General features: G+C 42.2%; 2 protein-coding genes across 4 annotated transcripts in view; one reads left to right on the top strand and one right to left on the bottom strand.

The window, feature by feature from the left end:
• Positions 1-215: 215 nt before the first annotated feature.
• Positions 216-26,564, top strand: part of LOC147337059 (NLR family CARD domain-containing protein 3-like) — a 48,277-nt gene continuing 21,928 nt past the window's right edge. Inside the window, exons 1-7 of the mRNA XM_086285721.1 lie at positions 216-288; positions 5,978-6,034; positions 6,641-6,693; positions 13,619-13,903; positions 16,175-17,960; positions 22,555-22,728; positions 22,952-23,125. Of these exons, the coding sequence (XP_086141847.1) occupies positions 6,003-6,034; positions 6,641-6,693; positions 13,619-13,903; positions 16,175-17,960; positions 22,555-22,728; positions 22,952-23,125 (2,504 nt within the window). The 5' untranslated portion in view covers positions 216-288; positions 5,978-6,002. The remainder of the gene's footprint in view (positions 289-5,977; positions 6,035-6,640; positions 6,694-13,618; positions 13,904-16,174; positions 17,961-22,554; positions 22,729-22,951; positions 23,126-26,564) is intronic.
• Positions 2,328-24,718, bottom strand: LOC147337060 (uncharacterized). 3 transcript variants are annotated; one of them, XR_015128345.1, is made up of 2 exons: positions 24,456-24,718; positions 2,328-5,619 (listed from the first exon to the last, which is right to left on the bottom strand). XR_015128345.1 is itself a non-coding variant. In XM_086285720.1 (2 exons), the coding sequence occupies exons 1-2, from the start codon at positions 15,579-15,581 to the stop codon at positions 5,563-5,565; spliced, it is 618 nt and encodes a 205-aa protein (XP_086141846.1). In that variant the 5' UTR covers positions 15,582-16,468; the 3' UTR covers positions 2,328-5,562. The 3 variants fall into 3 exon arrangements, 2 of the variants coding, with proteins under 2 accessions (XP_086141846.1, XP_086141845.1); XM_086285720.1 differs by lacking the exon at positions 24,456-24,718 and adding an exon at positions 15,021-16,468; XM_086285719.1 differs by lacking the exons at positions 2,328-5,619; positions 24,456-24,718 and adding an exon at positions 13,946-16,468.

Here is a 26,564-nt window from a genome sequence, read left to right as displayed (position 1 = left end):
AATGAGCTTTGAAGAAACATCAGTTCAGTGCTGAAATATTTAAATGCTGCAGGAAGAACAACAACAAATTGATGACGGATGTTTGTGCTTCAAACAGGAAAACCAGCAGAAATAAATCACAGCCTGCCAGAGGTTTGGAGTTTCCGAGGTGCAACTGAACGCAGCACAGTGTTCCAATGCTCCTGATTGTCCTCAAACGTCTCTTTGGGTGTTTCCTTCCTGCTCAAAGTTTAATTTCACTTCCTGAACTTCGTGGAGTGGAGCTTGTTGTTGGTGTGTGAAGAAACTGTAAGTTTGCTTTGTTTCCTCCTTTAACAGTTTGTCTTTAGGAACTTTACTGTTTGTTCAGCTCGCGTTTGATTTCTTCACACAACAAACTGTGTGTGTTTGTATTTCCGGTCTCTCCATTAAAGTCAGTGTGTAATGTTTCCTGGCTAACATCAGCTGTGTGCAGCTTAGTTCAGCACAAATCTGCCGCTCCATAGTTCACGGTAACGGACTCACAGCTGGACCAACGAGGCCGAGTGTGTCCGCCACTCTGAGCTACGTTCGTGTTTGTGTACTTGTAGTTTGTACTTTGAGTTCACTCAGAGCCCACAGAGGACGCAGCGTACGTGATGACGTCACAGCCCTTTACCTCCTTTACTGTCACTGTGATTAATATTTACACACGAGACACCTGCAGAGCTCTGACGCTAAGCTAGCACACAGCATGCTAACGCTAAGCTAACGCTAAGCTAACCTAGAACCCAGAGTGAGGTTAAAGCTGAGTAAACACTGACCCCAGACCAGCACCGTGATAAAGTGAGCTGCTGCTGCTGAACTTGAACAGGTAACAAAGTGATGAGCAGTCAGGCTGCAGGTTTCTACCTGTTCATGTTTCTACAGTAGAATCACTTTGAAGTGTCTTTGTGCTGTTTCATCTTTGATTTGTGTTCATAAACACTCAGAGAAACATCACGTGACCTCATCAGGATCTGTGTTGGTGTGTGGGGCTGTACCTCAGCTTTATGTTGTTACATGCTCATTTGTTCATTTTACACAGTAACATCAAAGTAATGTTATGAGGAGTAATGAAGTAACGTACTCCATTACTTTTAATTAAAGTGTTCTGTGTAATATGTGTAATAATGACTGTTTTGAGTAATGACCAACACTGATCACAACAAAGAGGAAATGCCTCCAACATGCACAAACATTTGAGCCACAACATGCAGTTAATGTGCACAAATGTCTTTGATATGCTGCTCAGTGATGGTGGTGACTGTCAGAGCAGAGCTACTGAGAATCAATAAGTAATATCAATGATGGGATCAGAATCACTAAATTCTTCTCATCCCTGTCAGTATCATACATGTGCTGTATAATGTGATAAATGTAGAGGTGCTGGCTGTTCTCTCACTCTGCTGTTTAGCTGTAAAGGACGCCTCCCTGCCTTTGTCTCATTCATGACCTTTAATAGTCTCTTCTAACATGCAGAGATCTGTATGATCTGTTTCATAGAGTCTAACCAGCCTGTACAGGTAACAACAACAGTCACTGCATCACTGACACACAAACGTCATCTCTGTCAATAACAACATTCATACATGGAATAAAAACACATCAGTGGATCATTGCTGGAGCTGATGTTTGTGCTCCTGGTGCAAAGGCTCTCAGTTTCCTCCTTGAAATAAGTGTTTATATTGTTGTTATATTGTTGGCCCACCATTGATCATGTGACTCATCACATGATCAATGGTGAGCGTCTCTTTTCCTCTCAGGTTTAAATATCTGGGACTCTCCACCGTTTGGTTTTAGAGCTGAAGAAGCTTCTCGGATGAAACGTCTTCCAGAAACTTAAAGACGTCTCTTTTCTCTCCAAGCTCCTTAGATCACATGACCTGGATGACTGAACCTACAGACACATTGACCTGGTTTCTAGGTAGAGCTGGGCGATAGAACGATAACGATATGTATCGCGATATAACTTTTTCTCGATAGAAAAATTAAACTATTGCGATAGACCTCGCCGCTCTTGTCCTCTTAAAAAAAAAAAAAAAAGGTCAGCCAATCCAAACTAAGTAGCCGCACGTGTGTTTGTTTGGGAAGCAGCCAGCGCGTAATGGAGGAAATGAGTGTGGCGACTAGAAAAATCAACCGAGCGTGACCGAAGAGAAAACAGATGACGGTTCCAACGCCGGAGAGATTGTCGAACGGAAGAGCCATAGAAGTTCCATAGTGTGAAGGTATTTCGGCTATTTCAAGTCTGACAAAAACAGAGTAGCGTGCACTGTAAACTGTGCCGAAAGCAAGTCTGGAAATACAATAAACTGGTGCGTGCGTCACACTGCGCCACGTTATTGTTTCGGTGAAATGAATTTCTACAATACTGTTACTGTTAATTCTACTCTCTGCAGTGTTTAAATGCTTACATATACACACAGTTACTGTCCCTCCACACATACGACTCGGTTCTGCTTCTATGCCCCAGCTTTGTTTACTTTTTCCCACCGAGGCTTCTAGACTTCTGATTGGCCAACATTTCTGCACGGTTAGGAATCTAGCGCCACCTGCTGCTTTGGCATGTTCATAGCAGCGTTTTCCTTCATTTCTGCCTTTATGTGTGGACGGGATTATTTTTAAAAACGAAAACGGAAAATCTCCGTTTTCAAAGATACCCGTGTACGTGTGGACGTAGCCTCAGTCTCTGACTGGAAGCGCTAATTCGTCATTCGGCTTTTGTCAGACTAAAGTAACTGTTAAAACTGTTTGAAAAGCTCAGCTATACAACAAGGAGAGATTGAGAATTTCCTTTTAGTTCTCAGTTTATTTGATATTGACAAAAGTTAGTCAGTTTTGTCTGTTCTTCTGTAAAACAAACTAAGATTTATTTTTAGAATTAATATTTTGTTTCTAAGTGGAATTGACAATTTAGTCTGTTTCGTTTGTTCTATTTTGAAACTTAAACGCTTTAGCGGCTGCCTTTTGTGTAGTTTGCAATATTTGCCTTTATTTATCTGAAAAAGTCTCATGTTCCTTAAGTACATCTACCCTGTTGAACTTATTATGGGAAATAAATATTTAAATAAAAACAAGCTGCTGATTATTTCACATTTTACTTGTGAGCAACGGCACATTTAAATCTTACAAATATAGTTATTTGGCTGATATCGTGATAGATATCGTTATCGCCTGAAATGAAAAAAACATATCGTGATATGAAAAAATCTCATATCGCCCAGCTCTACTTTAAAGGTGATCGTTTAGGACTTCAGCAATAATACAGACAGCAATGTAGTTAGCAGTAAAACAGCTTTATTGGGAATTAACTTAAAAAACAAACAAACATCTGTCTCCTATTTTCTGTCACACAGGAAAGAAGCATCAATATCTGATGAGAAGACTTATTTATTTCTTTTTTGGGGTTTTTTCAACAGGAGAAGAATATCTAACAAGTTGATTTGTTCACATCTTAATTTTTAAGTGACATGTGCATTTTGAGTTTATACACTCTTTATATAAGGCGACAGTTTCCTTTTGCAGTATTTTTGTGTGGAGTGTTTTTCTATTTCTTAACAAAAAGGGAACAAAGGTGTTTAAGTTCACCTAGGATGATTTGTCTTAACTTTCACATGGTCTTACTGAGGTGATGTGAATTGAAACATGCATTTTTTTTTGGCGGTGAGGGAGGGATGTGCTGGAAAAGTTTGAAAAGGGACCTTGAAAGTGCTTAAGAAGTGCTTGAATTTGACCCTGAAAAAGGCGTATGAACCCTGATCATTATCATTAGCCTGTGTAAGTCCTGAGTGTCCTCCAGTTCAGGGACGTGCAGAGGGGGGGGCTAGAGGGGCTTGAGCACCCGCCCCTTTCCTGATGGGTGCCCAAGGTGCCCTTTTGTTGAGGCAACTTTTTTTTTAAAAATTATTATTATTATTATTTTTTAATGTGTGTGTGCGTGCGGAGTCCTGTCTGTGCCCCTCAACAATAATATTTAACTATTAATCACAGTTTTGCTAAATAAAAGGATCTGGCTTGCATCAGTCACATGATCACATTTAACCAATGATCGCCCTTGACGGCAGAACGCGCTGGTTACGAGCCGGGAACGAGCTCACAAAGAGCACGCGCATTTTTAGCGGTCCGGAGCTGTAGGAGAAACACAAGTTAACTCAGAGACACAGACTGATGCGACAAAACCAGTAAGTAGGTGTACAGCGCACACTGTAGTGTGTAGCACCCAGGAGTATTAGCTTATTACGTACACGTTGGTAAGCTGTCTTGTTGCAACTGACGAACTGAAACAAACGAGCGTGCTGTGTGTGCAACAGCGCGACAAACATTACCTGTCCTTTTATTAACTGCACAAGTAGTGCTGGTCACAGCTGCTGGCTACCTGTGTAAGGCTGTCATGGGTCTGTAGCTCTGTCACTGTTTTAGGGAACATATTTAGTTTTAAAGTAAGTTTCCGGGCTTTTCCTGCCTTTCTGGAGGGATTATATTTCACTAAAAACGATCTAATATGCATGTCCACATAATAATTATTATAATTATAATATATTAAAAACACACGCTGTATTTTAAAGAACATACATTAAGAAGCAGATTATATTAGATTTATATTTTAAATAAGACAAAAGTTGGATTTTACAGCAGTAAAATGATTGTATCTCTACAGTTTAAACATGTAATAAGCTTTGCCCTGCACAGAGTGGATAGTGAAACACATGGAATCATCATAAATACATTATTTCATATTTATTACTTCCCCCTCCTCATTGCTTTATTATTGTAGCTCTAGTAATAAATAATAATGTAAGGATTCTGGATCAGCACCGTGATGCCCATAGTATATACAGTATTCTGAAGAAGGTCTAAAATGTCACTGTGTGTGCATGTGTGTGTTTTATTTAGATGGATTTAAAAAAGTATTACTCATGATATAACATTGTGCAGACATGGCTGGTAAGGACATGAGGAGGAAACAGCAGGAGCTGTGTGAGGCTACTAAAGGCAGGGCTATAACATTTTTCTGTCATCATTTTATTATAGATTAAGTGCAAGAGTTGTTAGGTGTGGATAATTAGATTATAGTTTATTGCAATAGCAAGTTGTGCCTTGTTCTCACATAGACAGCAAGTGCAGAGTGATATATGAAATGATGGGATGGAAGGAAGAAGAGAAGCAAAGAGTGATTCACAGGCAGAGCCTAAATTATTTCTCACAGTTTTTTGTTGCCTTTGGTGACAGCACTTGGAACCATATCTTTGCATTTTGTTATTATCTCATGACACTTGTTTAATCAGCTACCATCTCTCCTGTGGACTTTTTAATGTCTACAGTCTCAGACCAACACAGCCCTGCCCTTCCCATATTAGATTCTTGATGAATGTGTGTTGTTGTTATTCAGCCTGGTTCAATGTGCCCCTTTTTAACTTTGAGCACCCGCCCCTTTAAACCTCTCTGCACGGCCCTGCTCCAGTTCAGTGTCTTTGTCAGTCCCACATGTGTCGTTTCTGTTCAGCTGGTCTTCCAGTCAGTCATCCATCTCAGGCTCTGTCATTCTGTCATAAACACCAGCCTTCACCACCTGTGAGTCCTGCGTTTGGGTCCTCTCTTCTCCACATCCACACTGCGATGCTGTGACATATACAGTACATAAAATCAAAATTCACGTTTTATGCAACTAAAGTGTTTCATTATGTAGGCTACAGAACATAATTCAGTTATAGACGATATATGAAACATGTATACTTACTGCATTTGAATCATTTAAACCATATGTGATATAAACACCTGCACGTGTGTTTGAAAAAACAAACGCTTTGATTTTGACACCCCAAGAAAATCTTCCTAGATCTGCACGTGTTCAGAGTAAGAGCAGAATAAACAGCAGCAGAAGCTGATTGATGAACAGCTGAATGACATATCAGCTGTAGCTGCAGCATCTGCACAGAGTTTGATTGGCTAACGCTGATTTGTTTGTTTTTTTAAACAGGACAGCAGAGAGAGAGAGAGAGGAGATGGAGAGTGCAGCAGAGACAGTGAAGAAGAGGTGAGCATCTGACAGAGCAGAGCCAGTTTAAAGGAGCCTCACAAGCTCACACATGACAGCTTCATCAACATGGAGCTCTGAGTGTTTATTAAAGGATCATTGGACGCTCTGACACAGCTGACTGCAGCCTTTAGCTGTGAGCACACAGTGTCTCACATTTACATTCACTTCCCTGTCAAACTCAGTAACTTTAAACAGCTGCTGTTATCAGGTGAAGATAGCAAAGCTTTCAGGGCTGAGCCCCAGTGTTTCAGGATAATGGCCCCAGAGACCACAGTCACATATGTGGGGAAGGATTTTAAGTTTAAAACTTCCTTTAAGCACTAACAGCAGAGACGCACAAAGTCGCAGACAGGGAACAAAGTATTTTAGGTTTGTATTGTCAGATTATTTAATCATTATACTGAACAAATATGTGAAAAAGTAAAAACCTCTATTATGATGAGGTTATCACTACATTCACATGTCATCGATGTGTTCTTTCACACAGATCAGTTTCAGTGTGTGTGGCCCGTACACTAAACCATGACACAAATTCATATGATGTGACACCCAGACTGTGTTCACTGTTTCTTTTGGTAAAATCATCTTCTCGTGTTTTTATAGAAAGATGATGGAAGAACCTAAAGAACAGCCAGCCAAAGCAGCTCCATCAGCAGGTAGGAGATCAGTGCTTTGTATGATGAGACGTATGGATGTATAGACTTCAGGCAGATTCTTTTTTGTAACTGTGACAAGTACATGAAATTCACGAGTTGTAACCTGTCCTAATCTTTGCCTTAATCTTTCTGTGGGACATTAATATAACATGAGAACTTCCAGTCTAAGGAGTTTGGCAGAGAAACAACTGGACTTTTTTGTACTTTGAACCCACATATGAGGTTAAAACGATGCCACCTTAAAATGAAACTGAAGAAATATTGAAACTGAAACAAATGTATTGAAAGTGAAATGATAGTGAAAAAACATAAATATAGAAATTTAAAGAAAAACTCACTGTTCATGTGGTTTTCACACTTACATCGTTTTTTTCCACGTACAGTTATTTTTTCAGCTTCAATTAGTTGGCACTGCTTCGGCATCTGAGGGTGCGCTTGAGGGGCGGGGCTTCAGAGCCACATATATGAGCCACATATGTTTGCGCACATTATATTGCTGACCAGTGACTGTAGAAATCATGGACGACCTAATATCTGCAGCAGCCGCAGTCATGAAGAAACTTGCGTATCTCTGAACGGCACATAGAGCGGGGACGCTGAGAGGAGGTCCAGCGTTTACCGACTGTTTCAAACTGACAGACTCAGGTGTTCTTCAGTGTCTGCCTGACAGAAGGACCTGAGAGCCGCCACAATATTTTTGGTAAGTGAAAGGTGTTTGTAAGCTAATCTGTAGCTAACATCCTTAGCTAGCTAGCTAAGATGGGCACTCAGCTATCGGCAAAACTTGTTTTTTAGCTAACCCGTGCAGGTGAACGAAATGAGCAGAAACGCACCGGGCTGCTCAGTCAGTAACTAACCACAGTTACTGTACTTTTATTATGAGTATTACACTGTAAGGCAACAGGCTGCACTCTGCTGCAGCTCCTGTGCAGAGCTGATTATTCAATATGTGCAAACAGCAGCATGTTTTCACTCTTTTGCCACATCTGTAAGGATATTAACACATATTTTAAAAAAGGCTTGCACTTCAGTAACCCCTCATTAATCATTAATTACAGATTAAATAGCAAAGCCTAATATTTATGTACTCAAACCAAATACTTCTGCTTGGCAGCTTAAGTTAAAATGTGTGTTTCATTTTTCCTCGGATTACATTTTTAGCACTGACTCTGTGTATTGTTTTTACTAAGTTTGTTTCAAATATTCAGGTTAAATAAAACAGTCTGAATCATTCTTATTGAGGTAAGTTCACAAAGTTACATGTGCAGTACAGCTTACATCCTTTGAGAGGGAAAAAAGCATTAATATTTGTTATGATACCTCTGTATGTTGGTGACCACGGTGCAGCAGCAGACTGAACCAGGACTGAAACCTGCTCCGTCTGCTCATGTATGCAGATTCACATTCACAAAGCACCAACAACTCAAAGGTTAACATTATATTGGAAAATCTGTTGGTATATACGGCTTTAAGAAATAAACAGCTCGTATGTGAGCAGAGCTGAAGAACTAAAGAAATGTAAGAGAAGAACTTCAGATCCTGGGTGTGTGAGGACAGAAGGATCAGCTCTATTTCAGATTTGAGATAAACTTTATATTTCAGTTTGTGATGGTTCAGTTCTCTTTGTGATTACAGGAGCTGATTCAGACCTCAGCACCACCCAGTGACAGCAGACAGATCATCCAACATGTTCACATGTTAACTGCAGAATGAACTGATGCAAACAGTACAAAGGTTAAAGCACCACATGTGCTGTAGTGAAAGCTGCAGCTGTTTTATTGATAAAAACAAAGTCAAAAGGATTAATCACCCCTGTATCATATGAATGTTGGGTTTTTCTCTGTATCTGTTATTGTACGATCTACTGTACAATATAAAGCACCTTCAGGTGACTGTTGTTGTGATTTGGCGCTATATGAATAAAATTGAATTAAATTGAAATGTAACTGTGTCACTATATATCAGCATTAACAGGACCTCAGCTTGGTGTTTCACAAAGCTGCTGATCTCAGACCTGCACAGCTTCCGTTTTAAACACTGAATGTACTCAGCTGCATGAAGAGCACGTTTGAGTTTCTCTGACACAATTAAATAAAAACTGATGAAGGTCAAAGGTCGTCACTTGTATGTCGAACTACAGACTTGTCATCTGGAATTCTTTCACAGTTTTTTATTTTTGCCAATAGTGTGTTATTTACCATAAAGTGATTCAGAGTCATTTATACCAGAGTAACCAGAGAGGATCATATATTTTTAAATATATAACTATCCACAGGACTGAATATAATATCTCTAAGTAAAAGTCCAGAGACTCTGAGGATTATCCAAGTATTTATAACATTACACAAAGCAAAGCTCAAAAAGCTGCTGGCCCTGATGCATTACAGGGCATGCTTGCCCCCCACACTGGATCCTCACCAATTTGTCTATCAAATCAATGGAGTACAGAGGATGCTGTATCCACAGCTCTTCACTGTGTACTCTCACACCTGGACAACAAGAGTACTCATGCAAAAATACTGTTAGTTGACTTCAGCTCAGCATTCAGTACAGTTCTTCCCTCCAAGCTGATCACCAAACGTGTGGATCTTGGACTCAACAACTCCATCTGTACCTGGATCATGGCTCATGGACTTTCTGACCAACAGACCTCAGCATGTTAGGTCAGGCCATAACAGCTCTACCACTGTCACACTCACACTGGCACTCCACAGGGCTGTGTGCTGAGCCCGTTCCTCTATGACTGCAGACCTTAGTATGCATCCAACTCCATCCTTGGACGGGTCTCCAGCTTCAAGTTCTTGGGGATCCACATCTCTGAGAATCTGTCCTGGTCAACTAACACCTCCAGCCTGGTCAAGAAGGCCCATCAGAGCCTCTTTTTCTTTAGGATACTGAAGAAGAATCAACTTCCACCGCTGTGTGATAGAGAGCATCCTGATCAACTGTGTCACAGTCTGGTGTGGGAACTGCTCTGCTGCTGACCGCAAGGCACTGCAGCGCCCAACACATCACAGGGATTCCACTTCCTGGCATTGAGGATGTCCGCAAGAAGAGATGTCTACGCCGAGTATCATAGCTGGACTGGCCATCGGGCATACCGGGCATTTGCCCGGTGGGCCGCTGGCGATTTTTTGTTTTTATGGGCCGATGGATATTTTTTTATTTTTTTTTTTTATTTTTTATTTTTAGGAAGGGTATATATAATGAAAGGTGTTGGATTGGCCAATTGGTCATGATCGACTCTGGGCTGGACCAATTACAGCCGAGGAGGCTGGATGCACCCTCCCCCTTGTTTAGCAATCACGTGATTTTCGCGCATTGCATGCCGGGAACTCGTGGCAAAACAATCCAAGTACCGCATCAAATGCAAGCATTTGCAGCACCGCAAAACGTTCATTCTCCGGTTCCAATACCTTCTTTTTTTTTTCTTTGCCGCACAAAAAAGGAATGTACAAAACAAAAGGAGAACAATGCCGGTCCGTACAAAGACAGACTCGACGAAAAGACAAAGAAAAGATACGAGGAAAAAATCAAAGGAGTGAAAGGGTCAGACCCTTACGAGCACACAGAGTGGACAAAAGACGTCAGTGTGCTGCCCACTTTCACCACGCTCAGATTTATAATTACACGGTTCTTGGAGTGAGTGCACACACTCATGAAGTTTAGTAACTTCAGGTCACTGCAACAAGCCCAGGTACAGTTTACCGACGGATGGGTGCAGGACCTTGAAATGCACCGTGTAGGACGAAAGACTATTGTACGTATCATAAGTTTACCAGTCTCACAAATCGTCTTCATAAATACACATTCATTAACAGTTTATTAATAGGACCTTTGAGCTCAACGGTAATTAATTAGTAGTGGAAATAATTTCTGGTAGTGTAACAGTGTTTGTGGTATTATTCCACTTGCCACAAATATCAGTGTAATGGGGAAACAGCGCCCCCCCGCTCTCAGTGTGGCTGGTTAGGTGAGGCTGGCTGCAGTAATCGCTGCCAGTCTGCCGTAGCCATACGAGAGGTGAGTTGTATTGTTCCGCACACAATATAGCTAAGTAGTACAGACACATAAAACATGTCTGATTAGCTGACGAGCACCGAGTGTAATAAGTGCTTAGTGGACACATGTCCAACACCAGTTTTATGTACTTTTCATTTGTTTATTACAGTTTTTTTACAGACGCTAGGACACATTTCTCAATACTTAGGTCACGTTTGCAAAACTCCTCACACAGTGAGCACAACAGAAGTCTATGTGGGCTAAACTGAGGACCAGTTATCATTGTTTTGGCACAAAATGCATTCAATGACTACATCTCTCAAATTACATGAATCATCTTCTCACTCAGACACAACAACTGCCAAAAACCTTTGTACGGACAGGACATTTTGCATGTGCTTACATACTGTTTTCAAAACTGTTAAACTCATGGTCAAAACAATAACACAATGCAAAACTTGAAAAGACAGCAAAATCCAACGGCAATATTTTATTGAAACATATTTTAAATCTAACAATGCAGTTTAACCAGCCACAGCTGATTCTCATTGTGGATGAACATCTACACAGTTGTTACTCCTTCAATTTTTCAACTCCTTCAATTCTGGCATGCCAGAAGATTCTTTCCTAGGTGTGTTGCCCAAGATGACATAAGATGTGATGTGGATGAGAACCTGTGGCCAAATGGAGAAGACCGAGTAGATTAGCATTACTATTGTATGTGTATCAGTGGATGGTGTGTATACGAATTCTTGTATTTTGGGATTACTTAGTGCAAAAAAATAAAAATACATAAACATAAATACATGATGTCTGATTCATTCCAGTAACATATATTGAAATTATAAACAGAGATGTGTCCTTGTTTTACACAGGAAAACACTGTGTAATGCTACATGTTGTTAGTGTTTTTTAGGTCATTGTTTTGTGGGTGACAAAGTGTGTTTGTCGGCTGTCAACCTTTGCTAGTGTTCTGGAGGAATGTTTTTATTTGAGACCTGAATGAAGTGTTTTGGTAGTTGTAGTGCATTTTGAATGTGGAATGAACTGCTTTGCCAAGCTGAGGGTCAGTTAGGAGAATTGTGTGAAGAGTTTTGCAAAAGTGACCTAAGTATTGAGAAATGTGTCCTAGCGTCTGTAAAAAACTGTAATGTGTGAAACTGTATGCTAAAGCGGAATGCTAATGAGATGTTCTGCCGTAGTGTGCTGTGCGGAGTGGTGTGTGGCGAGCCTGTGCACTGATAATACACCGTTGTTTCCATTCAGGTACATAATTTGTTGTTGCTGTTATTTTATTGTATATTAGAAATTGTAATATTGCTGCAGTAATCGCTGCCAGTCTGCCGTAGCCATACGAGAGTGTGCTGTGCGGAGTGGTGTATGGCGAGCCTGTGCACTGATAATACACCGTTGTTTCCATTCAGGAAATAAAGTGGCAACGATCGATCAGAGACTCCTTGTCTTTTTAAAAACACTACACAACGCAGAGTCGAGGAGTCTGTTTGGGCCGAACTGTTGCAGCGGGATGAAGCAGAAACCGGTTACAGTAGCATTACAGAAATGTAGCAGTGACAATAATATTGTATGTTGTAATCGCAATGGACAATAAGTGATACAAAACAACTGTTTTATCCTGTGAATAAAAGTATATGTTTTTGTCAATGTACCATGGTAATAACAGAAGCGAAACACAATATTGTGTCAGGACAATTTACTATTTATGCACAATAAATAAAGGAGCATAGCGCGACAATTTCTGTTCAGCGCCAGACTTGCTTGTAACCTATATCACCAATTATGTTAAGAAAAATGACGCATTAACTACTAAAAAACTCTGACCTTTGTGGGAATGCTTGGAGCAGACTAACATGTGAGCTGGAGTGTTCTGAGACGTTATATTTGGTATATCCAGACCATCCGTCGGCTCTTACTTCGGAAACATGGCTTAAAAAATTTCTCTTCAACGACGTAATCCGATAAAAAAAAAAACGATCTCTTTACCCATCGGCTTCCCGTGGCTGTCATGCGACCGGCTATTGAAGTTAATAATACAACAGCTTCTTGCCATTTTTTGGGTTTCTTTTTATCGCTGTGTAACTGAGTTCAATTGAAAGCCTGCGTGCGCTAGTACCTCTTGCCACAAGTTCCCAGAATCCTTTGCGGTTTTATCCCTGAATGACGTCACATTTTCAATCTTTATCCTGGTGGGCCGGTCTCTAGTCAAAATGCCCGGGCCGATTTTTTGTCCCAGTCCAGCCTTGCCAAGTATGCATCATTCTCGGACTCCTCTCATACTGCCAATAAACTCTTCCAGCTCCTCCTCCCCTCCAGGAGGCGCTACAGGAGCCTTCAGACTAAAACCAGCAGGTTTAGGAACAGCTTCTTCCCCACAGCTGTCACCCTACTGAACTCAGTCCCCGCTGAGCCTTTCCATCCACACTCACCTAACCCTTCTACACTCCTCCTCCCAGTGACCATGATCCTTTCATTATCAACATTCACCACGTTGGTTACTGCTGTAGTTTTAGGACACTGACATGGTGTAGTCTCTGTTATAGTGCCTACACTGTTATAGTCTGTTCAGAGAGCTACGCTTCCACTACTGTAGATATTTTCATAGCACTCTGTAGATCTGTTTACCTCACAGTGCTTCATCTTTATATATGTATATTTGTTCATAGTATACCTGTATACCTGCCCATCTGTATAGCAATACAGATCATCTGTGTATCGGTTACAATATTATTTTTCAGTTTCAATATTTTCTTCAGTTTCATTTTAAGCTGGCATAATTTTAACCCCACACATCCTAAAATTCAGTATTTGTTGATGAGATGATGAAGTGTTAATTCAACAAAGTTAGAATATTTTTCACATGATTTCGACTGAGAAGCATGTTTATGTCTCTTTCTTGTTTCTGTAGAGAAGGAGCTTGCCAGGGTGCGGTCAGCCTTTGTCTGGAGGGTAACAACAGAAATCCTCACACAGCTGCTTGAGGCCCTCGTATGTGACACTGTCTTAAATGAGTTGGAGAAAGAATCGATACTGGAGAAGAACCTAGCCAGAGCAGACAAGGCACGCAGCTTGATCGACACAGTGAGGAAAAAAGGAGACAAAGCATGCAAGATAACAATCAAACATCTTCAGATCAAAGATCCTTCTCTTTCCTCTCAGCTACGTTTATACTCTGATCCATCTGCTCAACAAGGTGAGGTCATGCATCATATACCATGAATAAAAATGGTCACCTTGCAGTTTGTTGAGATGTGAAAGTGAAACCTCAGAATTCATTGTAAGAAAAAGGAGAGGGCAAGAACGTCATTCTACGACGAATGTTTGGATTTGTTACATGCCTGCAAATGTATTTTCTAAACTACATGGACATCATAAACCTGTGAAACTACTTAGATCTAATGTGAGCTGTATTTAATTAAACACAAGTGTTCTTTACTTTTAAAAACCATGCAAACTGATTGCCTTAAAGAAGAAAAGCATGAGTCATTTGACTTAAATGCCACATTTTTATATAATCAAGTTCAAGTTCAAATTTTATTCATCACCTGCAGTGTCAGGTTGCCCTGCAGTGGAATGAACCCGCCCCCCGACCATACACACACAACACAGACATCACATGGGGATACAAGTCAGAGAACGTTGCATTATAGAAAAAACACTGAAATCTACACTACAATGGGAAAGTACAAGGGGAAAAAAGAGACCTCTGCTCATGCTGGGCTATAGAGGACAGCATGAGAACAGGAAACAAAAAAACTCCTCTGCACAGAAAGCACATAAATGTCCACAGTACAACATTATAGAGCACGTGACCAACAACAAGGTTGGTTAGGGGATAAGGAGTAATCCCAGGCAACACAGCAGCCGTCCTGCCACTGCGCCGACTCTCCGGCGTGGGCCCAGACCCGCCTCGTGTTCCCAGGAGGCAACAAGCATCGAAGGCATTGGAAGGGGAGGGGGGATGTGTGAGTGCTTATCAGTGTAAATGTATGTGTGTGCGTGTCCATAGTTCAGCTGAGACAGTGTCCTCCGCCCTATCAGGCTAAGTAAACAGTCTACCAGCCAACCCAGGTGGCCTTGCATGGAATGGGAAGGAACAGACTCAACACAGTCGTTATCAGGGAGTTTTTGTTCAGCTCAGGCCTTGAGCCCACAGCTGGCGCCGAAGGGGTAGCCGCATTATATGATTTGTGATTTTTCTTTTACAAACAACTCATGAGAATTTCAAGCTGTTTTTAACACTCCGACACCGACACTGGTCTCTCAATCTCCCGCTGGATAGCTGCGAGCCTCTCAATTATGTTATTTACCTTCAATTCTGTGGTCTTTTCAGGCTTTTGCTCACAGAGCAGATTCTGAGACTTCACGACCGCAGCCAACTGATCCGCGATGTAATCCAGCTTCCGCCCCAAGGTGTTGTTCCGAGTGGATTCTTCCTTGATGTAATCCAATATACACTCAGAGGTGTTATTCTGAGCCTTCACTGCAGCCGTTAGCGCCTCCAAGCTCTTAACCATGCTGCATTCACTGAGCCCTTTCTGAGAAGCCGCACCTCGTCCCATCCTTTCAATCCCAGCGGGCAGCCTTGTGGGGGTTTGAACAGCCGGTTCCGCTTTCTTAATTCTCCGATAAACCAGGGCCAAGCCAGCTCCGATCAGCAAGAACCCTGTTATCATGGTTCCGAATAGGTACATATCTTCAGCGTCCTCGATCGACAGTCCCGCCAGGCACACGATCCTCCATGTCTGCCACTCGTCCATCGTGTATCCGGCAGGGAAAGTCCCTCCAGGGCACTCGGGCTCTCCCGAGCCCAGACAACTCGTTGAGAAAAGGGTGTCAATAGCATTCAGAGACCAGTTGATCAAATCCATAATTCTCTTTTAGGTTTTTAGACACAGACTGGGAGAGAGTGTTCCAGGGAAGTGAAATACACATGAGACAAGACAAAGACACAAGAGGCTAAGCAGGGAAGATAAGGGGAAGGAGAAGAGGAGAAAAGTGCGACTGCCTTCGCCAAGAGCCAAACGAGAAGGAACATGTTTAGTGTGGCAAGAAAGGGTTTACATTATCTTTCGCCATTGTAATTTACGACAAGAATTAAATGTGAATTACTGAATCTCTCTCAGATGCTTATTTAAATAACATAGCAGTGTTGTTATTTTTGGTGACAAAGTTTGGAGAAGAGGCACAGAAAGCAGAAACCTGTTTAGCCTGCACATGTTGGCATCAGGTACATATGAAAAGCTGCAAAGCAATACAGATGTGTAGGTTCAAAACATTTAATGTGGCTGTTTTCAGGAATTACATTTAGGAATTCCTGTAGCCCCTTTTTTCTGGTTTTCTGGTAGAATAAGTATATTAAAAACTAAAACGTATGATAGGCTCAACAAAGGACAAAGTACGTCAGATAGCTCCTTCAGACCAGATTTGTATTTTTCCTTCTTTTTTCCTTTTTTTGATTCAGATGCTCTTCAGAAGTGTCAGCCTAAACTTAAGTCTAAGCTGAAGAAGTTCCAGCGTGTGTTTGAGGGCATCGCTAAAGCAGGAAAACCAACCCTTCTGAATCAGATCTACACAGAGCTCTACATCACAGAGGGAGGGACTGCAGAGGTCAATGATGAACATGAGGTCAGACAGATTGAAACAGCATCCAGGAAACCAGACGGACCAGAAACAACCATCAGACAAGAAGACATCTTTAAAGACACACCTGGAAGAGATGAACCAATCAGATCAGTGCTGACAAAGGGAGTGGCTGGCATTGGGAAAACAGTCTTAACACAGAAATACAGCCTGGACTGGGCTGAAGACAAAGCCAACCAGGACATCCAGTTCATATTTCCATTCACTTTCAGAGAGCTGAATGTGCTGAAAGAGGAAAAGTTCAGCTTGGTGGGACTTGTTCATCACTTCTTTACTGAAACCAAAGAAGCAGGAATCTGCAGCTTTGAAGACTTCCAGGTTGTGTTCATCTTTGATGGTCTGGATGAGTGTCGACTTCCTCTGGACTTCCACAAAACTGTGACTGATGTTACGATGCCCACCACAGTTGATGTACTTCTCACAAGCCTGATCAGGGGGAATCTTCTTCCCTATGCTCACGTCTGGATAACCACACGACCTGCAGCAGCAGACCAGATCCCCCCTGAGTATGTTCACAGGGTGACAGAGGTCAGGGGGTTCACTGACCCACAGAAGGAGGAGTACTTCAGGAACCGATTCAGAGATGAGGAGCAGGCCAGCAGGATCATCTCCCACATCAAGACATCTCGAAGCCTCCACATCATGTGCCACATCCCAGTCTTCTGCTGGATCACTACTACAGTTCTGGAGCGTGTCCTGAAAACCAGAGAGGGAGGACAGCTGCCCAACACCCTGACTGAGATGTACATCCACTTCCTGGTGGTTCAGGCCAAAGTGAAGAAGGTCAAGTATAATAGAGGACGTGCAACAGATCCACACTGGAGCCCAGAGAGCAAGAAGATGATTGAGTCTCTGGGAAAACTGGCTTTTGATCAGCTGCAGAAAGGAAACCTGATCTTCTATGAATCAGACCTGACAGAGTGTGGCATTGATATCAGAGCAGCCTCAGTGTACTCAGGAGTGTTCACACAGATCTTTAAAGAGGAAAGTGGACTGTACCAGGACAAGGTGTTCTGCTTCATCCATCTGAGTGTTCAGGAGTTTCTGGCTGCTCTTCATGTCCATCTGACCTTCAGCAACTCTGGACTCAATCTGCTGGAACAACAACAAACAACCTCCCAGAAGTCTGAAACAGGAGAATCTGCAGAGAAACACTTCTACCAGAGTGCTGTGAACAAGGCCTTACAGAGTCCAAATGGACACCTGGACTTGTTCCTCCGCTTCCTCCTGGGTCTTTCACTGCAGACCAATCAGGCTCTCCTACGAGGTCTGCTGACACAGACAGGAAGTAGCTCACAGACCAATAAGAAAACAGTCCAGTACATCAAGGAGAAGCTCAGTGAGGATCTGTCTGCAGAGAAAAGCATCAATCTGATCCACTGTCTGAATGAACTGAATGATCGTTCTCTAGTGGAGGAGATCCAACAGTCCCTGAGATCAGGAAGTCTCTCCACAGATAAACTGTCTCCTGCTCAGTGGTCAGCTCTGGTCTTCATCTTACTGTCATCAGAAGAAGATCTGGATGTGTTTGACCTGCAGAAATACTCTGCTTCAGAGGAGGCTCTTCTGAGGCTGCTGCCAGTGGTCAAAGCCTCCAACAAAGCTCTGTGAGTAAACATGAACTCATCGCTTCATTCTTAAAATCATGGGAAATAAATCAGAGGTGCTCAGTTCAACGAACACTGCCTTTTAAGAAAAATTAAAAAATAGCACTTAGTCAAATATGATACTTTAAATATTTCTCTCCCGTAGGACATGTCAGCATTTCTGAAATATTTTTGTCTTCAACTCGAATCAAAGCACAATCCAGATCCAGCCTATAAGAACATGAGCTCTGATCCTTCAGCCCCTCTGACAGGTTTATTATCCTCAAGTTGTTCACTTGTCTCCAACAACCAGGAGTCTAGCTCTGTTTTTTAAAGCAAATACTTGAGCTTCCAGACTGCACCTACATCGTTTTCAGATGTTCTTATTTTAAGGTCTGGTTTGTGTCTCATCTTTATTGCAATCCCCCATGTCTCTCTGTTTTTCAAATATAAATCTGTTACCTCGGTGTGGCCAGAACAACATGGTGAACCCAAAATACAGACAAAGGTGAAGGAACTGAATATTACTAGACGTGAAGGCTTTATTTACACACAGGAACTTGACACTTGGAATTTTTTAACATGAACTGTGAACTATGGCGGAAGTCAAGCACTTGAAGCTGTGAGCATGAAGTGGGCTCTGTGGTAGGTTTCCAGAAATGGGTCTTGGTTGATGGTAATCTGAGTCACTGTAACAGAGGTAGAGCAGCATCAGAAAGATCACTGGTGGAGGTTACAGTAAGTGAACGAGGTTATCTTCAATGTCTTATTTGGGGTTTCTGTAGCTCAAGAGGTAAAGCTGGTCTGATCTGACCTACTGATCAGAAGGTTGGTGGTTCGATCCCTGGCTCCTCCAGTCTGCATGTCAAGTATCCTTGGGCAAGATACTAACCCCAACTTGCTCTCCGATGCATCCATCAGAGTATGAATGTGCGTGAATGTACTTAGAAAGCACTAAGTTCAGATAAAGTGTTTGTGAGAATGGGTGTGATTGGGTGGATGTGGCATGTTGTATAGAGCGCTGTGAGTACTCCGGGAGAGTAGAAAAATGCTATATAAGAATCAGTCCATTTACCATTTACTTATCAGTAATTGGAAAGCAACTTGGGGAAGGCAGGTGGTGAGGTCTGGGTGAGTACTTGTTAGCTTTGAATCCAGGCAAAGTGGTCCAGTAAGTCTAAGAGACGAAAGGCATTAATGTGGCTGTGAGTGAATCAAGAAGACCAGCATCCAGGAAAACGTGACTGAACTGCAAGGGTGAGTAGATGATCCGAGGATTAGGAGGTTAGCAGAGTTATTGGGAGTGCTGATGTTATATTCAGCCTAGTAGATTACTGTCAGGTGTGGACAGTGGACAGGCTGACCAGGCTTCACCCAAAGACAGAAACCAGAGTCTAGTGGGAAACCACCGCCGCTCACACAGACCATGACAGCAGCATGACCCCCCCCCCAAAGCATTCTCTTTCACTTGGCATCATTTACCTCTCCCTTCTCCAATTTCTGATGTGTCCACCTTTGCAATGACAACTGTGATCAGGGTGAACCAAAAAGGTGCCGTGGTGAACAGATACTTAAGTTTGGTGAATGCAGTTTCAGCTTTGGGGGACCAGATGCATGCTGAGACTTGAGTGGTGCAGCTACCTGACTATAGTTGAAAATGAACAGTCTATAAAAATTTGCTATTCCCAAAACCCATTGGAGATGCTTCTTGAATCTACAATGGGTACAAGGGGTAGGCCACTCTGTTAAAGCTTTCACATTTGCCAGATCCGTCTTCACCTGCCCCCGTGCCAAAATGTAACTGAAAAAAGTTATTGATGAGGAATGGAATTCACACTTTTTTGCTTTGACATAAGGTTTATTCTCCAGCAAACGTTGGAAAAATAGCATGGACATGAGACTGATGTTCCTCGCAGGTTTTGGGAAAAATGAGGATATCATCCAGATACACCAATACGAACCTGTCAAGGAATTCCCGGAGGACATCGTTAACTAATCTTGAAACATTGCGGGAGCATTAGTTAACCCAGGCGGCATGACCAAATACTCGTAGTCCCCCAATGGCATGTTTAAAACGGTCTTCCACTTATCTCCCTGATTGATCTGGAAAAAGTGGTAAGCGTTGCGGATGTGGGGTTTTGTAAACCCAGTGGCACTGTGAAATGGCCTGAAAGCAGAGCTAATGAGGTAATAGGTACTTATTCTTGATGGTAATATCACTGAGGCCCCTGAAGTAAATGCATGGCCAGAGAGAGCCATCCTTTTTCCCCACAAAAAAGAAGTTCCAACTTGAGATGACAATCGTTGGATTATGCCTGCACCGAGGGATTCCTTAATGTACTTTTCCATAGCCGCACACTCAGGTCTAAGCAGGTTATACAGCCAGCTAGAAGGCCGGGTGGAGCCAGAGAGTAGTTCTATGGTGCTGTCCTGTGGTTTGTGAGGTGGCAGTGAAAGCGCTTTACTTTTGCTAAATACTTCCTGAAGATCATGACATTTGGTGGGCACAGAGGAGAGATCTAAAACAGTCTCAGTGTTGGTTGATGGTTCCACAGGTTCCGGTGGACGGGCAGAAACAAGGCAATTTGAATGACAGAACAGACTCTAACTGATTACCCTCTGACCTGACCAGTCTAAGTGGGGGTTATGTAATTCTAGCCAAGGAAACCCGAGTATGAGTGGTTTGTGAGGTGCATGAAAAGCAAAAAAGGTAAGTGTTTTCTTGTGATTGCCAGGGGTGACAGGCTCTGTGCGCTGAGTTATGTGAGGGGATACTCGGTTATTTAATGACTTAGTGGGAATGGGCGGATTAAGGGGGCATAGAGGGATGTTTAACTGTCTCGCTAACTCAGACTCCATGAGGTTCTAATTGAACAAGAGCCTGAAAGGTCTGGTTAAGTAGAACAGAGAGTTGGAGTTGCAATCTGGGTTTTTATGTTTGTGTGAGTATCCTCCACCCTTATCCCTGAACTTTCCAGTGGGCAGACCCTGGTGTGGAATCGAAAACAGACAGGTTCATCACGAGAAGCAAGCTGATCTTTCATGGTTTGATTTAATGACTGAAAAACATACAGCGGACGGTGGTTAGCACTGTTGCCGCACAGCAAGAAGGTCCTGAGCAAAAGTCTTTACAAACTCAACCAGGAAATCATCATGCGAGCAGAAAGAAAGAGGATGAGCAGATAGGTAAGCAAGAGAAACCCGCCAGCGTCCCAGGTTTCCAGAGAAGGTTCAGGTTCCAGGTACCTGAAATGGGATGTAATTCAATTCAATTCAATTTTATTTATATAGCGCCAAATCACAACAGTCACCTCAATGCGCTTTATATTGTACAGTAGACTGTACAGTAATAAATACAGAGAAAAACTCAACAATCATATGACCCCCTATGAGCAAACACTTTCGCGACAGTGGGAAGGAAAAACTCCCTTTTAACAGGAAGAAATGTTTGGTGTCAAAGCACAGATCCATCCAGTCTCTGTATTTCAGCTTATTTCCTTTATACACACATTTAACAGGAACAGTTTCAGACAGCTAGTGTTTACCTGACATTACCTGCGTACCTCACAGTTTGCAGGTAATGGGCATAATAATTACTGAACAGAGACATCCTGCTGTGAACTTTGTTGCTGTGGATCTAAAATGTAAAAATACATCTGAGAAGATTTCTAATCATGATTTTATGAGCCCCCAAAGTTTGATTCTGTTCATCTGGACGTAGCGCTCTCAGCGGGAGAAACATTTTGTCACTCATCAAGATGACTTCTTCAGGCTCAGCTGACTGCAGCTTTCCCCAATCTTATAAAGAGTACATCTGCATAATGACTCAAACCTAATGGTCAAGGAACTGACCTCCCAGCCTTATTGTTCCTTCAGTGGGCTGGTTTCAGTCATTATGCAAATGTACTTTTTATAGGGTTGGAAACCAGAAGTCAGCTGAGACTGACGAAGTCACCTGGATGAGTGACGAAATGTTTCTCCCACTGAAAGCGCTACGTCCAGATGAACAGAATCAACTTTTGGGATTTACTAACCTGGATGATTGAGCATGGATCAAGACGGGTTTTTATGAGGTATACAGTTTCTTATAATTTCTAAACCAGAAGGTTGAGGAGATGGAGCTCATGATAACTGGCTACTGCCTTTCAGCGTGCTTTATGAAATCATCCAATCAAAATAAAGTTAGGGAGAGCGGGGCTTTAAAGGGGAATGAGCCAAAGCAGCTTTTAGACAGAAAATGAAACGAGAGTCCAGGATGTGATACATTATTTATAACTACATTTACAGTAATCACACATATTAGAATTAATAAAGTGACCAGCAGTACTGCAGTAAGTGTAATACTGCAGTACTCACAGGCCTGTGCCAGCAGACACTGAACTACTGTCACTAAATCAACCTGGTCTTCACTGGTTTCCATTTACATACATTGGAATAATTGTGTTTAATTTGAAATATTTTTCTTCTGTTACACTTAAATTCTTGAACATTTTTTATTTAATTGTGCATTGTAGTGTACTCATTTGTACACATTTGATTACTTAGATTCAACATATAAAGAGATTTTATTTGATAATAAATATTATTGTTTTGTTGTTCTTGTTATTTTTTTCAGGCTGAGCAGCTGTAACCTGTCAGAGAAAGGCTGTACAGATTTGTTGTCAGTGGTCAGCTCCCAGTCCTGTAGTCTGAGAGAGCTGGACTTGAGTACCGACAGCCTGGAGGCTTCAGCAGTAAAGCTTCTGTCTGCTGCAGTGGAGAGTCCACACGCCAAACTGAATATTCTGAGGTCTGACCGATTTGTATTCTTTTTTCTTTTGTTTGTTTGTTTTGTTTTTAACTGAGAAAATAAATCCAGCAATTTAAACAGTAGAGGTAAACTTGATCAATTTACTGTTGTTTCGTACCACATCTGCTCAGCATAAAACAACAAGGATTCTTAAAATATAAGATTAGTTATTGCACCCTGATTACACTTTAACATCAGTCTTTGTTCATGTTTTCATTTTCAGACTCAACGTCTGTGAACTTCTAGCGGAAAACTGTGAAGCTGTGTCCTCAATGCTCAGCTCTCAGTCCTCTACTCTGACAGAGCTGGACCTGAGTATCAAAAATGTGCAGGATTCAGGAGTGAAGATTCTGTCTGCTGGACTACAAAGTTTAAACTGTAAACTAAATACTCTGAGGTCAGATCAATTGACATTTTGTTTTTTTTAAATGAACCAATTAAACATTTTATTCAAGGCTTCCGGTTCCGGCGCTCGTGGGGATGGACACCTAGTACGAGAGCTCTCGACTGAAACTTATTAAAACTGCCCCAAGTAAATTAATACACTATCTAAGTGCAACAGGCCCCCCTCCTTGCAGCTACCACGAGCTCCTTCTATGGGCATGCACACTTCCTGTCACACACACACAGCCCCAACCTTTTTTCCTCCAACACAGAGAGTTTCTCTACTCTTCTCTTTTTTAAAAAAATATAAAACCACACACTCTTTACCCAATCGTCACACACTCATTGCATTAAATCATTTTCACAAACACACGCTTTATTTAATCGGCGCTTTACACAGCCGTTTAAATAATTTCACAGTTTATTTATATACACAGGCCTGTATCTCTCATGACAAACACAAGACACCAGATGCCAGAACTAGTTATTTAACGGTTCCTTAACACTTCAATGGAACCCTTTTGTACCGGTACACCTAGATTTTCGACTAATTTAAAAGCCCTATAGCCCAGGCCACGCCTTGCTGATCAATTAAACGCTACGGGAACGCCCTCCCGAGAGTCGCTCAGATTTCTAGAGACTAAATTAATTTAAAACCGCTTCCCGCAGCTGAGAGAGGAGCTCCACATCTGGCGCTAGTGTCAAACCCACGCCTTTTGCTTTACTTAAAGCTCACAAGCCAGCCACGTTGAATGGTCACGGCCGGGTCTCACCCTCCACCCAAACAGCACAGTAAAAAGTGATGCTTGACCACTTAGTCTTTTCGGGTGCCTGAATTCCCTGCGGAGACCATCCGGGCTACTGGAACGCCGCCAGAAGTAACAGTGCGTCCACTGATTACCCGTCGCTGCCACACGAAGGCGCCTGCGCTCTTCGGAGCCACACGCTCCGGAACTTTTAGTTTATATTTAAAAGCGTCCCTGGGGACCTTCAGTCCCTCAGTTTTTAATTACCTGACGCCCGAAACCTCGTTTCTCCCACCCAAAATATCCGAATTTACCTAACCTTAACCCTGCTTGGCATCTTAACTCCACAAAACACATAAAGCACACAAACCAAGCCAAACTACCACAATGCAACACAGAAAAACAGAAAAAACCCCCAAATAAACAGCAATAACTTTTGTGAGAATTTTATCAAACTGTTACTCCTAATTATCCTAATTAAATAAAATCACTCTGGACAGAACTCAGCAGGAGGCCCCCTGAGTGAACATTCAATTCAATTTTGTTTTACTTCCAATTTAGTACCTTTGGATAAAAAATTCAACAGGTGGTACTGACCTTTTTATGCCGCGGTTCTGTCACTCAGTGGCTCTCCTGTCTGGGTTCCCCCTCCTGGGGCTCAGCTCACTGCGCGTCCTTCTTTCCCTCCAAACCGGGTTTCGAGCACCAAAAATGTAGAAGTTCTTTTTATTTGGAAGGAAAAATAAGCACAGACCAGAGTCCCAGAAGTGTCCGAAAAGTGATTTATTACACACAAGATTGTACAGGTGTGGGAAGAAGCTCTTCCTCGTTTGCACAAAAGACAGAACGTTTTATAGCCATGTATGACGTCAGAAGACCACAGAAGAATTCCCCTATCTTCCCTTTATCTCCTTCTATGGCTAAGAACAACAACATTTTCCAGATGTTTCCACTCCTGCTTTCTGGGAATTTAACCAATAGTGTGTTCATGAGTGTGTATTTTGTGAGAGTGTCAGATTCCGGCCAACAAACGGTCAGTGTCCTTATCTGACTCTGCTAGGGCCGTCTGGATCCACAGCTAAGCTGGTGGTTTTACTAACTAATAGAGTATTGTATCTAGACTTCTGTTATAGCAGATTTACTAAATGATAAATGATACATGCTAATATGGATGATAAACTGATGCAGACTAATGAAGTAATAATGAAATAATGACCGTGCTTTATGAATGACATCACAGTGAAAATAAAATAACATGTTTTTCTTGACAACATAAAGAGGAAAAAGGGGTTTAAATGATGTCCAGAAAGAACAAAATAGCTAAGAAGTTAACGTTTGAAAACGTGGAAGATGGCAATGTGCAGCTAACAGAAGGGGCTAACGTTAGCCCCTATGGGGCTAGCCGAGGCCACTCTCCCACTCCTAGCCGCGAGGATTCTGGGACAGAAGATGAGGTTGACCCAGCAAGTTTGACGCTGATACTGAAAGAACTGAGAGGCGTTGGGAAAGAGGTGAAAGAATTTCGAAAAGACACGAAAGCGCAACTGCTGGAAATAAGGGGTGAGTTGGATAAAGCCAATGCGCGGCTTAATGATGTGGAAACCAGGGTTGCAGAACACAAAGATAAGCTCCAGAACACAGACGAGATTTTGTCTGAGATACTAACAATGCAATTCAATGTTATTTATATAGCGCCAAATCACAACAAAAGTCACCTCAAGGCGCTTCATAGATACAGAGAAAAACCCAACAATCATATGACCCCCTATGAACAAGCACTTTGGCGACAGTGGGAAGGAAAAACTCCCTTTTAACAGGAAGAAACCTCTGGCAGAACCAGGCTCAGGGAGGGGCGGGGCCATTTGCTGTGATTGGTTGGAGTGAGAGAAGGAAGACAGGATAAAGACATGCTGTGGAAGAGAGACAGAGGTTAATAACACATATGATTCAATGCAGAGAGGTCTGTTAACACATAGTGAGTGAGAAAGGTGACTGGAAAGGAAAAACTCAATGCATCATGGGAATCCCCGGCAGCCTACGTCTATTGCAGCATAACTAAGGGAGGATTCAGGGTCACCTGGTCCAGCCCTAACTATATGTTTTAGCAAAAAGGAAAGTTTGAAGCTGATCTTCAAAGTAGAGAGGGTGTCTGTCTCCTGAACTCAAACTGGGAGCTGCTTCCACACCCAGTCCAACATAGCCAGGCTTTCTTTGCTGCTTTGACAAAACCTCAAATCCCAGTCAGAGATGATGAGCATCATCACAGTGATGATCATTTCTCTGTTAACCCAGGCTTTCTGCTTCAGGATCTGTGCACGCTCACAGAACAAGGAGACCTTTAAACATCATTTCACTAAATGGATGGATTGAGCTCAGCCTACAGATGAACTGGTGCCAGAGATCATAAAGAACATCAAACAAATTCAACACTTTTAATGGAAATATGAGATTAATCTTGAAAGTAGAGATAGTGTCTGTCCCCTGAATCCAAACTGGAAGCTGGTTCCACAGAAGAGGGGCCTGAAAACTGAAGCCTCTGCCTCCCATTCTACTTTCAAATACTCTAGGAACAACAAGTAGGCCTGCAGTGTGAGAGCGAAGTGCTCTAATAGGGTGATATGGTACTACAAGGTCATTAAGATAAGATGGGGCCTGATTATTTAAGATCTTGTATGTGAGGAGCAGGATTTTGAATTCAATTCTGGA

The sequence above is a fragment of the Aulonocara sp. 'chitande type north' Nkhata Bay genome, linkage group LG3 (assembly GCF_057382095.1).
Source record: "Aulonocara sp. 'chitande type north' Nkhata Bay isolate Kocher_YH1m ecotype deep benthic linkage group LG3, A_spYH_male_GT1.1, whole genome shotgun sequence".
Taxonomy (NCBI): Eukaryota; Metazoa; Chordata; class Actinopteri; order Cichliformes; family Cichlidae; genus Aulonocara; species Aulonocara sp. 'chitande type north' Nkhata Bay.
This window is presented reverse-complemented; position numbering and strand designations above follow the sequence as displayed.

Bases quoted from the DNA above. Each gene is read 5' to 3' on its own strand.
- LOC147337060 (XM_086285719.1), bottom strand. From the start codon at position 15,581: ATGGATTTGATCAACTGGTCTCTGAATGCTATTGACACCCTTTTCTCA.